Genomic DNA, 14,060 nt, shown 5'->3' on the forward strand with positions numbered 1-14,060 from the left:
GTTCATTTGAGAGTATTTAGTTGGGAAGCTACAGTTTCCCATAATGACATGATTTCTCTCTGGACTAGCACTGTAAAGAATGCAGCAATGAAACATGGCTATAGGAAAAGGGAAGTAATGGATGACAGTCTATGTAACATATAACAAAATGTTGATGTCGTATTTGCTATTTGAATGATTAAAGGAAATTTTTAGCCTTGCTGTGGTCCTGTGTTTACAGTCAAAGAAGTCTCCTCCTCCAGTCTCAACCTGCCCACTCACCTCAGTTTTAATATTTTCTATCTGTTTATACACCATTTTTATATATCAATTTTTTGACGGAGCATGGTTATTTAAAAAAAATTAGATTTCCAAGGTAAAAATCCTGCATAGCATGCCTTTAATATCTCCTGGACAACCGCACAGATGTGGCATGGGAACCCACGTTGTACCTGTGTGCTCTGAACTACAGAAATGAATAAATTTGATTCTCAAATCAAATCTCACTTCAGAAGTGATGAATAGGTTTCTTAAATCTGGATATTACTGTGATGATATCTGGGCATATCATGTAATCACATTTTTTTCATAAAATATACAGTATATAATTCAAATCTTCGGTTATAGAACACTGTAAGAACACAGAACAGCAGGGAATTTACCATATACTCTATATAGAGGGTATATAGAATAACTTTTGCAGGATTATAAATCGAATGTTAAATAAGGCTGCAGGAACAGGGATGGTTTTTAGCGTTAGCCCCTGAGCGTGTGGCCTGTCAAAACCCACGTTCTTTAGGATGATGAGGTGAGGAGGAGAGAAGGCTGGAGGAACAGGGATGGTTTTTAGCGTTAGCCTCTGAGCGCGTGTCCTGCCCGGCGGTCTCTCCGCAGAAGGACGGTGTGGAATGGAAGCCGGAGCTTCGGCTGCCGAGCAGCAGCTTGTACGTGGTGCTGAGTGAGCTGGACTGGGACACGGAGTACGAGGTGTACGTGGTGGCCGAAAACGTGCAGGGCAAGTCTCAGCCGGGCGTGCTGAGCTTCAGGACCTCCCCCGAGCCCACGGCCATCCCAGGTACCCCCGCCCTCCGCCGTAACACCCGTGCCCACTCCCGCCCTAACACCTCGGTCTCTTCTCCTGGCCTTAACCCTGCTTACAGTGGAGTTCCTTCCCCTGCCCCCTGTCGCTCCAGGGTGTCGGCAAACGTGCGCAGTCAGGGCTTAACCCTTTCAGTCCCAAGCCCCATGTGAAGCAGGTCCACCCGAACCCCGAGGGATTTGGGCTTTGGTTGAGAAAATTGAGAAGGGTTTTAATAGGTGAAAGAATAGTATGGCAGTCTTTTTGATCGGTTGAAAAAGTAGATTATCGAGAGTGCCATATGGGATTTTAGGGTAGTTACACTTGAATGACATATGGCACTCTTGGGACTGGAAGGGGTAAAAGACCCAACCAGTTCCTGATCGTTTCTGGAGGTTTAGAGACTGCTACTCGTTTCTGGCAGTTTAGAGACGGCTACTAATTTCTGGCGGTTTAGAGACTGCTACTAATTTCTGGCTGTTTAGAGACTGCTACTAATTTCTGGCGGTTTAGAGACTGCTACTCCTTTCTGGCTGTTGAGAGACTGCTACTCCTTTCTGGCTGTTGAGAGACTGCTACTCATTTCTGGCTGTTGAGAGACTGCTACTCATTTCTGGCTGTTCAGAGACTGCTCCAGCCACAGACAGACTTTGTTTTGGTCTTTACAGGTCGATCCCAAGCCTCTGGCACTGCTCTGTAGATTCCCCTGGGTTGAATGCCATTTTGTGCATTTCTTAAATGAAATGCAGAGGAAATTTCAGGCTGTGTGTTTTCTGAATATTCTGAAAATAATAAACCAAACTACAAAATTAGTCATGTTGTTTATCATTTTCTGGGAAAATTGTATACATTATATCCAAAAACAATTGACCAACCTTTGAATTGAATCCTGAGGCCAATTACTGATGTAAGCCAAAATGTATATCCCTGAGTGCTGGATCAGTGCAGGTCAGACATTTCGGTGGTTTTTTTAGCCTTTAATCGGCAATAATTTGCATTTTCAACTCCAAACAAAATCTGTAAATGAATTGAAATGTTGACCTTTTTTGAGTGTTGGTTATAATTCTAAATTTGAGAAGCTTTTTTTAACGCCCACATAACTACTCTAGACAAAACCCAGGCTGTGGAAGCATTAATCAACCGGAGGGAATTTTATTGTCTCTTTTACTTAAGCAAGAAAAAACATTTGTGAAGCTACACACAAGTGCATTAGCATTAAGTTATTTAATCATTTAAAAAAAACTTACGAGTAGACTTCCGCTGCATTTCAAGCCTGGCTACTGTGTACATTTTGTTTAAAGACCAAATTTCAGTTTTACAAAGTGACAGAAGACAGTCCTGTTTGCCTATTGTTTTATAGAGATGGGGTTTAGCTGACAGTTTTGATAAAGGTTTACCAACATAAATAAGTTTATTACATTTACATGCACAATGTTATAAATGGTGCAATTTTAACATGCTGTACTGTATGTGGAGTACATATGAATCAGTTTAAAACTGATACTTTTTTTGACCTTCCTAAGTCGAGTTTATCAAAATGTCCTCCAGTGATTTTAAGGAGAATGCTCATGACCTGAAGCATGGAGTGGGCTTTTGAGAACGTCAGAAGGGATGGGTATTTTGAAGGAACTCCACTGTGCCACATGCCTTTAGCATACCCGAAACAACCGTCTGATCTCTGATTGGCTTAGTTACAGCAGGATGCCAGAAAATGGACTCCAGGCACGAAAAAAAAAAAAATGAAATCTTTGATGTTTCAAATGAAGGGCGGGACTTCAGGCATCCCATTAGACGTGCGTAAATGGAGAGAAACGCCTGCCCTTCTCCCAGTCCTCAGCCTGACGCCACGGCTAACGGGATCAGGAGACCCACAGCCTGGGCCTCGATGTGTGGGGCTACACGCTGACGCAGCCCGAATCCGCCCCGTGTCCACACAGGAGTCTCACCCTGGGCTCAGCTGCACAGTCCTGTCTACTAAAGAGTTGCTTGTTTGTTAACTTCAGACTGGCCTGTGTCCGAATGGAGAGGTAGCCCCTTGGTTTTATGTCTTGTTTGGGAAGCCTCAGTTACTCTGTTTAGGGCAAGGGGTAGGCAAGCCTGGTCCTGGAGTCTCAGGGATGGTTCTGGTCTCCCTCTAAGTACTTAACCGGATTCTGTTTAACTCGTTTTAGTTTGTCAGGTTTAATGAATGCAGGAGGCACTTAGGGCTTTACCATTCAGAATGTTCCGGCTCAAACTTTTAATCGTCCTTCAGACGACCACCTTCTGATCAAGCTCAGATGGAACAGAAACCAGACACTCCAGGACCAGCTACCCACCCCCGGTGTAGGAGCACAAATCTGACCTCTGACCTATGGGGACGCAGCTCCCACCCCAGGCTGACCCTGCTGTTCACCACTCAACCCCTGCATGGTGGCACTAATGGAATTAATGCTTTTTGTTTGTTTGTTTTTTTGGTTTTAATGCTTTTACTGAACGATGAGAGTGCAAGGGGGGTCGGGACCCCCTCGCCTAACGTAGAAGCGGTGGGTTTGGATCACAGATCGTTCCGGGGCCTCAGGGCAGCTCTCCCACACATCAGTCAACACTCACCTCTGTGTGTGTGAGCGGCTGTCTGGGGCTCCACACCAGAGCTGGTCTTAGTGTCAGTCTGACAGCGTGACACTGCAACAAAGTCTTGAGCGTTAGATGGCTTCCAGTGTGAAGCACTGTAGCACTGGCTGGTGTCAGACGGCTTTTAGAGTAACACATCATAGTAGTGTTGAGAAAAAATAAATAAATCTATTTGTCGATATGTGTCACTTGACCAGACCGGACAACGGTTGTTGCCTATAGCCAGCTTTCACTTAATATTAATTGTCCCATATTGTGGCTGTCATTTCATTATGAAACCTTTTTTTTTTCTTTTCTTTTTTTTTTCAATGGGGCAGTGATAGCTTCTGGTTGTTAAAAAGTTTCATTTGAGTTCGGACTAAAATACAATTCAAAATTCAGGGACTTTTGATGTGATCCAGACCTCCCAGTCTGTTGGCGTGAAAAGTTATTAAACCTCTCTGGGTGATATTAACATAAACTCATCTCTTCGCTCATCAGAACAACAATATAGATTTGAAAATCTTATCAAATTTGATTTGTTAAGGCTTTGTGAACAACGTTCCCTGATGCAGGCAATTGGGCCATATCTGTATTCGAAACACAAAGCCAAAATGTCAGGTTTTCATCGAGATAACGACTTGAGCACTCAACCTTTGATCACACATGCCAGGGAAGTTGTTCTATTTGCATTTTTTACTCTAGAATTTCTATCCTGTGCCTCCCATCTCCATATTTAAAGACTAAAAAGCAAGTTGGAGAAAAATGTATTTGTAAATGAAAAAAAAAATTCTCAAACTTGCTTGAATCTTTTTTTTTTGTTTGTTTTTTTAGTTTTCTGGTTTACTTTCAGACTTTCTGTATTTATGACTTGTTTTTCTGTCTTTCTGTTTTTCTCTCTTTCTTTCTCTCTCCCTCTCTCCCTTTTCCTCTTCCTTGCCCTCTTCCCCATCTTCCTTCCTTTGTTCACCATCACGTCTGGTCTTTGGGACCCTACGGCCATCGCATTTCCACGGTCATGTATTCCCTTAATTTAACGACCAATTACGGTGAAACGCACACGCAACACACGATCGTAACTGCGCCTGGTGTCGCTGGCCTGCCTGGGTGTGTTTTTATGTGTGTGTGTGGTTAGCGACCCTTGGCTGCTCCTGTGTGAAACACACACTGTTACTGATGGCTCTGTCCTTGCTGACTTTGGCCTTGTTCTGTTAAACGGAGTGTCGCTGATGAAGAGGACACCTCGCCTTTTCCTCTCCCCTGCCAGCCAAACGGATTCCTCTACCGCCCCACTGTCGCCCTGCCCAGACACAAGAAGGATATCACTTTATGTAATCCAGGACAAGCCAAGGTCGCTGCAGTACTTCTGTCTTTTTAATGCAGTCGGACCAAGACAAGTCCGTTTTTTTTTTTCCTAAGTATTATAACCGTGAGACACCCTTTTTCCCAGTGTATTATTCAACATTCATTTACAGCGTAGGTTTGCTTTCTTATCTCGAGACAGGGACCAGACGGTTTCGCGGTCAGCCCGTTCGGTCTGCTCGATGACACCTGTCTGCCTCATATAAAGGGAATGATTCAAGCACTAAAATAGCTTGCGAGACAAGTGTTCTGATACCCTGCTCAGTACCTCAGCGAGAGGGTGGATTTTCATGGAGATGACTGCTGTTCAAGAATTGTCCAATTTTATTTTATTTCTTTACCAGAGGTAGAAAATCCTGGTCCCGAAGAGTGACAGTGTCTGTTGGTTGCTGCCCCCCAAAAGCTGATGATTTATCTAGTTATCTTACCAAACCTGGTTTCGTGGGTCTAAATTGGTTGCCTCTTTGAGTAGGAACTGAAACCAGCAAGCCCTGTGTCTCCCTGGGTCAGGGTTGGTCACCCTGGCTTTATACTATTTCTGTGGTAACAAGTGAAATGGCCTGTCACTGTAATTATTCGCAGGTGTACAGTAAAGGTGTGATACTCCTTGCGGGAGGACTGCTGTTCGACAGGTTGCATGGTCACTCCTGATGAACTCTGGTCAGATATCCTAGCAGCTCAAAATGTCCGTTATCCCGCAGATTCTACAGCCTAAGCAGATGGTCAACTCCCACTTTGCTTTTGTCAGCTCTACTTCCAGTGGGATATTACGGTTTGTGAATATTCATGAAAAGGCACACCCAAGGCCTTATTTATAGCCTACTCTGTCATACAACCATTTTGACAAGTGTTGTGTATCAAAAATGAAAGGGTGGCACAATTTTTGCGTGAATACTTTAGCGAAGGTCTGTATAGGTCTTGACATCTCATTACCATAGGGTTCTGTTGTCCCTATGGCAACAAGATGTCAAGCTGCAAATGTTTAAAAAAAGTTAAACGGTGGCTGGCATAGACTTTCTGTCTTGCGTTTGGCTGTCCAATCAAGATTGGGCAATACAGTATTTTTGTGTCCACGACATAACAGAATTCTAGAGGTGAGTGGCACTGAGAAAAAGTGTTGTGTGATGCTTTTTTTCCATTGTAAGTACATCATTTTTGTCATACGACACTTGTCACAATGGTTGTGCAAGTTTAAATGAGGCGTAAGTGAACTGAGCTTATAAGTACATGGTTCCAAGTTTTAATTCTCGGGGTTTGGGGGTGCTGTGTTGTACCTTGCTCATAGGCACTTCAGTAAATATCTAGCAGCAGGGATTTTATGCTACTACACATTGCTCTGGATACAGGCGTTGGCCTAAGATGTTGAACGTCCATGTTCGGTCACTGGTTATGTTTCTTCATGAATATTCATAAGACACATTAGATTGGAATGTTTCTGCTTGGACCTTCAGGGAGAGAGAGCTTTGAAGTGTGGAGCGGAGCATCTGGTGGGCGGGGCTTTAGAGTCTGTGGTTAGCCCCTGCACTCCCCACAACACTGACGCTGTATGGAAATGAAATGCTGGTCTGGTCCGTTTCTACAGCTACACTGATTCAGCACTTTTCCTTTTTTTCTCCAGTGTACATAACTAATGATTTAAAAAATGTTCATGCTTTTTACTGGGGGGGGGGGGGGCAGGTTGGGAAACAATGCAACAAAACAGCAGTTTTTAGTGCATTCTAATTTAAAAGGTGTGACTGTTTTAACAAGAGTGATGCTTTTAATTTGTTTTATGTACACAATACAATTGATCTCACTTTGCCTGATTCACTATATTTTATGATAACTTAAATGTTTTGGTTTGGTTATTTTTTGGTACAAAGTTGTTCATTTCCATCTTGTTATTATTGTAGGCCTGAAAGAAACTGTAACTTTCTTTGACCAAATAACAGCGAGTAATATAGTGACACTTCCAATATTTTAAAGCAGGGTTTTTGTTTGATTGTTTCTTGCTGGGTTTTAAGCCAGCCATGTTCCTGTGAAAATTCAAGAATGGTCTGTTTTTCCTTGTTGCTTTCTGAGAGGGCTGAGTTCATGGAAGCCCCTTCATGCAGGGTGTGAATAATCAAGGTTTAAGGGTTTTGTGGCCCAAACTTCATATAGCCTCAAGGACAGATGGAATTCTCTTGGGTAAAATTGAACTGAGACTAGCGGTAATGCTGTTTGTGTAAAATCTGCTTCTCCCAAATTTTTACGGAAAAAGGTAAAAATAAAGATGGTTCTGGAGTCTGCTCCTGGATTCAGATGGCCTCAGCCCCTGTTTTAATTGTTGTTTATTATTTTATTATTTTTGCTTTAGATTTTTTCAGTATTTTAATGATTTGAACCCTAAACACCTCTTGCGTGTGTTTTGTTGTTAAATTGTCCTATAAAAATGTGAGTCGTCTTGCCTTTTCACAAACAATCGAAATACTGAAGCTCTGAAAACGCCGGGGAACATTGTGAGGGGAAAGGTGTCCTTGAATTTCATATGGAGGGAGGAATTCATACATAATTATTTTGCCCTCATACAGCAGTCACCAAAAGAGACATGTGCTGACTGATTGGTCAGGGCCTTAGCTATCAAAGCGGAGTCTCCGGGCTCCTGGGCGGAGGAGATGAGTCGGTTTCTCACCCCACGGGGGACAGGTTGTCTCCTTCCGGCAGAGTCTGCCCGAACCCCACCGCGCTTACCTTTCCCTCCGCCGTGTCGGGGAAAGCCAGGGGGCGCTTTCAGGGAAAGCTGAAAACAGGCGTGATTTACGGCCCTTGTTAAACGCATGAGAGGCCAGAAGAACAGAAGAAGAAGAAACAGTTGGAGACAAAGTGCTGCCTCGGGCTGGGCGCTGCGCACAGTGCTCCATTTCCTCCCCGCGGCTAATCTAATGAGCTCGTTTGATTCCGCTGTCAGCCGGCCTCCTGTGCGAGCGGGTCATCCGTTTAGCCACGGCGCCACTCACTCCAGAGAATGCTGATGGAGCCCCCCCGCCCGCCCCCGCTGGTGATGTCACCGCTCGCATCTGCCCCTTCACTTTAGGCCTCATTTGGCTAAGAGAAAGAAAAAGTTGTGGTTTTTTGGCATCGGACTTACGGCATCACATAATTTCATGGGAATTTAAAGGAAGTGACAAGCAGGAATATGTACGTTTTTAAATTGAGCTGTCAAACGAAATTGTAAAGATGGAGGATTTTATTGACCTCTGAAGCAACTAAAATTTCCCATTTGTGTTAAATGGTTAAAAATACTAGGACTCTACTTTTTTTGAGGTAAAACTTTATGAGCTGATGTCAAATGAAGATTTCTCCATCGGGTACAAAACATGATAACATTAAAAATAGAATAAACTCTAAATAGGTTTCTCTTGGCAGCTAAAATGTTTTTTATTTTTATTAGGCTGTTTTAGTATATTGTTTACTATATTACTTGTATTTGCTGACTGCCTTTCAATAGTAACACATCAGTAACTCATAGTCTCTAAAATATGAACTACATCTCTGGACACTCTGAGCAGGACCATCCTTGCAGTGAAATTGTGAGTATGTTGAAATTGCTATAATCAGCAAGTAGCACGACAGTCCTGGATTAAATACTACTACTCTCAACTGAATCTTTTTGTAATCTACCTTTATTTCACCTTGTACATCAATTGACAAGGCAAGGAAATGTAGCCAATCAGGTATAGGGTGTTGGACAGGTGACCAAATATTGTGTGCATGTCTAGGATTCTGATTGGGCATGAGTCACTGTCACACCCCAACTCTTTTTTTTTAGAGTTTCATGGTCAGTGTGATTGAGGAGCCAGGATTAATGTCTCCAAAAGACCACACCTTCGACAGCACATATCACTGGATGGTGTTGACGGGCTCTCCTGCCGCCCCACAGAAACCACCAGCAGTCCCTGCCTCAGTTCTTGAGTTGTCTTTTGTTTGGCTGTACCGCAGAGCCTCTCTCCTGTTCCTTGAGCTATGTGTCACCACAGCAAAGGGGAAAGTCTGTAAGGAATGGAAGCCAGGTGATTACATGGACTGAGGTATGTCACATTCACAAGCGATATACCTCTCAAATTAGTGAGGTTCCTGTCATATGCTGTGATTAAGGAATTCTACTTGCAAATCAGGAAGTTGTCCAAGGTACAAGGTGCTCAACATGAACTGTATCAGTAAATATTCTGCTGTGTTAGTGGGTCATGCAGACGGGGAACATGTAAGCTATTCAATTAGATTTCGAGAAGGGGAGCTGCTAAGTAAAGTTTAAAAAAATTGTAATGAAATGGACGATGATAGGAAACAGTTGTGTCGGAGCAAGGGATTTCACTGTCTCGCTCAGGCGGCCCAGCTGTTTAACTGTGTAATTGTAAGTCACTCCGGATGAAATTAATACATAACCATGGGTGAAATTTCTCTCAAACAGCCAGATTCTAACCTAATCTTAGTTTTTCACAGAGGTCGATAGACTGCACACGAGAAAGGGACTGAATATTCAGCTTCTTGTGAATTGGCAGCAAGTTGAAAGCTCCGTACTTATCGTGGTTTAGCAATGCTAACTCTTTTGTAGCATGTATGTAATTGTTTAAACATTATATCGGGGGTTGTTCTTCCATTCTGTCTCCTCCTGTTGAAATACCTTGTCGGCATTTTCTCAGACTTCATACATTCTGGTTTAAAGCATTCAAGTAAGAATGTTAGTTAGTCAGTGTTGTTTCTACGTTAATATTAATATTATGTTATGTACTGTATGTCTAAATGTTCAGATGTTGTTTTTTAATGTTCTGCTGGATTTAATATTTGGTTTATTTTAATTTGTTAATGATACTTTGTCAGCACATGTGGAAATTGTGTGGAAAGATTTAAGCTTGAAGATTAATGTTCATTCATTTTTACAGTAGGTGTTTAAATCGTATTTTTAATGTATTCCTCTGTTGGAAAGTTACTTCTGTTTTTACATGCTGAAAACAAACAACTGAACATGCCATTTGGATGGATTTCAGGGTTCCTATCCTTCAGTTCACATCATAAGGCTGCTGAAGTCTGGAATGAAACATCGGTTTCAACAAAAATGTTTTTGTTTTTTTAATGTGAATATATATGAACATATATTGGAATTTTAACTAATTGAAAGTGCCTCTCAATGGGGAAGAGGAATTGAACGTGTCAGCCTTTCTTTGATACATTAATATCATATAATGATAACTCGTTTAAAATGCAGTGATGGTTAGACACATGAAGTGATTAAAATGGATGCCTATATTAAGCAATGCAAGTCACATGGGCTAAAGAAATGTGTGAAAATACTGGTCGTGTGGTTTGTGGTTCATAAAAGGGCAGCACCATCTTACAGTTCTCTGGTGCAATTAAACCTGAACCAAACGCATCCCCCCAAAGAAATCATGGAGAATATTTTTAGCATATTTTTGTTTTGAGACATTTAGATTACATAGAGACGCTTGAGAAAGTAGCAATTGGAAAAGGAATTGCTACTTAAGGTATCTAGTGCAGCATGAGTAATCTGTAATTGGCAAAAAAAAATAAAAAATACAGTTGGTTTTTTACGGTATATGGCCCTAAGCATGACTCAGAATGCATGACTAACGCTCCAAATGTTTTCTGTTTTGTTTGGATGACTATGCATGCATTCTTTCACATACTTAGCACCATATAGCAAATAGAAGGCATGTTGTTTTACTTTCTGTCACCCTGGTCATAAAATGTTGGCCACCATTCATGCCTTGATGCAAGTTGTCAGTGTTGTGCAAAAACCACATATTTTCAAATAAATATTAGGTGGAATTCTATTTCATTTACTGGCCAAACATAGTCACATACTTTATTATGTGTTGTTTCGGCACATAGTGACAGATGAGAACTTAATGGGACAAAATGGGTATATAGATTTTTTGCATGACACAAAATATTAGGGGCTCCTGGTCAGTGAAATCTCTTCACCTCTCCCCCCCTCCCCACCCAAAGACACAGACCCCTCTGGATTCGGCATGGGAGCCATCGCAGGGATCCTTATCGTGGTCTTTGTGCTGCTCCTGGTGGCCGTGGACATCACCTGCTTCTTCCTGAACAAGTGCGGCCTCCTCATGTGCATCTCCGTCAACATCTGCGGCAAGACGGGCCCCGGGGCCAAGGCTAAGGACATGGAGGAGGGCAAGGCGGCCTTCACGTGAGTGTCCTCTCCGATTGGAGCTTCTTGTGCCCCCTTAGCCAATGAAATGACTGAGTACGCAAACATGTCAGTCTTGCTTGTCGTTAATGTTATGAGTTTGAAAATGCAAGTTGGCCCACAAAACTGAGTCATGACTTTGGTTCAACGTAGAATCAATCAAACCACAACACCTTTGAATCCTAACTGTGCCAATGTGATGCCTATTTGGCCACAGCATCGTCTCAGGCGGGTTTAGTTGCCTGGGATGTGGGTCTGTGCTCTGTTTGGCGACCCCTGCTGGTTGTTTGAGCACCTGCAGCCCGCTTGCAAAAGCTACACAGGAAGCATCTTCCTCCGACTCAGGTCTGTGTGACCTTGGCTCATGGGCTGTGGTGTGAACAGAAGCAGTTTGTGACATCACACACTCCACATTGGCTGTGGGGGTTTTAGCATGGGCAGGGCCGCAATCAAAATTGTGGATAAAATGGAGGGGGGACACTAGCCCTTGATTAAACTGGATGTGGTCCAATTTAATCTAATCCAAATTTGCAGTTAAGTGATATTCCTAAAATGATTGAATACCCCAAACTTAAAAAGTTGTGGGAAACGGCCATATCTAAAAACAGCTTTTTGTAGTCGTGGGGCTGAGTGGAAACCCTGTGAGGAGGACCTTTCTGAAGGAAGGGGGCGGTTGTTATCCCTGTAATGGCCTTATTCTCTTTACTCATCGGGAACGGTAGCAGTGAGCCAAAAATGCTGAGTCAGCCCTGCTGCCCCGCTGCCCCTCCCACGCTCCTGCGGCGGACTGTCCCGCCCCCTGGGCGGCTGCTGCTCAAACGTGTCATTTTCTCAAACCGTGGGAGATCTATAGACCTTTTTTTTTTAGTCCTCGCGTGAATTTAAAGACCTGTACAGTGTGTTCGTGCGGGGACTGGCAGATGGCATGAGACGGTCACCGTCAGAGGGATTACGTCACGTTCCTTCCCGTGAAGCCCTGAGCTTCTCAGCTGGAGTAAGGGGCTCCTAAAATGGCCGCTCGCCCCACTTTGTCGTCCCTGCAGGGCGGACGAGTCGAAGGAGCCCATCGTTGAGGTGCGGACGGAAGAGGAGTGCACCCCCAACCACGACGGAGGCTGCCAGGGCGAGCCCAACGAGACCACCCCTCTGACCGAGCCTGAGTGAGTGCCGTGTCCGAGCGTGAGCGTCTGTCCCAGCCCTACCTGTCCCATCCCCGCTGCCCAAACCCGCCTGCTTTTTCAGGCTCATTACCTGATCCTGTAGTGATGCTGCTCACTGCGGTTGGCGTTTCAGACAAGCCAATGGTAACAATATGGTAAAAACATGAAGTTGATCATTTTTACCATCGGAAAATGTAGTCGCAGTCTGTGTGCTTCAGCTAAGGTCTCATGTGCTAGCTTTCTTTAACAGTTCACATTCACAGTGTTGGAGTTATTTTAATTGTAAAGTCGAAACGGCTGACGGCATGACGCAGAGTCATGTTCTTTATACCAAGAGCTGTGTTTTTAACAGTGGTGTTAGGTGTCCATTTATGGTATTAGAAGGCCATTGTATGGATTGAATTGTGATTCTTATTATGTTATCTTATTATGTTAAAGTCTAGACATGTATAGACACAATTACAAATAAACCAAAAATTGTATTATCCCTTCTAGAAGACAGTAATGTAAAAGTAAGACTCCAGGAAGCATAAAGTCTTACTTCTGTTATCTCTGAGAACCAAAGCTTCATCGCTTTTTTCTCCAGGTGTGGGCTTGCTGGTTTGTGTGTCAGTATCTGCTGCACTCGCACACATTGCCTGTTTGAGGCGGGACGTCCACCTCTTGTTCTCGCTCCTCCTTTCTCTCCTCTCTCATCATCCTTTCTTCTCCTGGTCCTCACAGACCCCGCCTGTAGCAGCACTGACCCTGTCACTTAACCCCTTTCCACACCCACAGCAGCCCAGCTAGCGAGAGCACCACCCTCACCTCCAGCACCGCCACGGCCGCGCCCGTCACTGCGGCCAAACCCGCCCCCTCCGCCCCCCAGCCCAGCGCCCCCCCGGCCCCCTCCGGAGCCCGGCCCAGCGTGGCCCCCCTGGTCGACCTGGGGGACGGCTCCCCGCCCAAACCCGTCGCCAACGCCTCCGAGACCCCCAAAGCCCCTCCGCGACGGTCCGCCCCCAAGCCCGAGACGCCCAAAGCGGTGGACAGGAAGGGCCCGGCCAAAGAGGAAGTGCAGGCGGAGAGCGGGGCGGCGGCCCCCAAGAGCCCCCCTGAAGCCGGCAAAACCCCCCCGCCCGCCCAGAACCAGGACACGCGGATAGACGGGCCGGACGCCGTCGCCAAGGAGGTCGCCAAGGAGGCTTCGGAAGCGTCGGGCAAGCCGGCCTCGGGGCCCCCCGCGGAGGCCGTGGCCCCCCCGCCCTCAGCGACCCCTGCCCAGGACGAGTACGGCCGTCGCCCCTGCCCGCATTCACCACCCATGTGTCTGTCTGTCTGTCTGTCTGTGTGTCTGCCCGCCCTGCCCGTCACTAACGCTGCCGCTCTTGCCGTGAAACACCAGCACCATCTCCACTCTTCCTCCCCTCAGGGACTGCCTTCTCGCTCTGTGCCAACAGGAGTCTTGCTGGTTATTGGAGGCTCTCGCTCTGCCTGTGTTGCCATGCTAGTTGTGCATTTTCTGCCTTTAATCAGCCAAATCCTTCAGCAATACCCATAGCACCTCTTCCTTTCTACACTTGTAGGCATTCTTTTTTGCCACTAAGGTGAACCTCTCCTTGGTAAATGGACTATCTTGCTTTTAGAAAACCTGGTTACGTTGGCCATATTGCTGTACAAATATATGTACTAAAATAATAACACATAAAACAACTTGGTCTGT

The 14,060-nt window shown here is 44.7% G+C and overlaps 1 protein-coding gene across 5 annotated transcripts in view; it reads left to right on the plus strand.

The window, feature by feature from the left end:
- Window positions 1–14,060, plus strand: part of LOC133107675 (neural cell adhesion molecule 1-like) — a 209,556-nt gene that overhangs the window by 188,247 nt on the left and 7,249 nt on the right. For 3 of the 5 annotated variants that reach the window (XM_061216740.1, XM_061216742.1, XM_061216741.1), the window contains 2 exons: window positions 874–1,054; window positions 4,785–6,669. In XM_061216740.1, the coding sequence (XP_061072724.1) occupies window positions 874–1,054; window positions 4,785–4,864 (261 nt within the window). In that variant the 3' untranslated portion in view covers window positions 4,865–6,669. Of the gene's footprint in view, window positions 1–873; window positions 1,055–4,784; window positions 6,670–10,996; window positions 11,199–12,241; window positions 12,359–14,060 lie in introns of those variants that run through there. The other 2 variants (XM_061216738.1, XM_061216739.1) reach the window with 1 other exon arrangement.

Source organism: Conger conger, chromosome 13 (genome assembly GCF_963514075.1).
Source record: "Conger conger chromosome 13, fConCon1.1, whole genome shotgun sequence".
Lineage (NCBI taxonomy): Eukaryota > Metazoa > Chordata > Actinopteri > Anguilliformes > Congridae > Conger > Conger conger.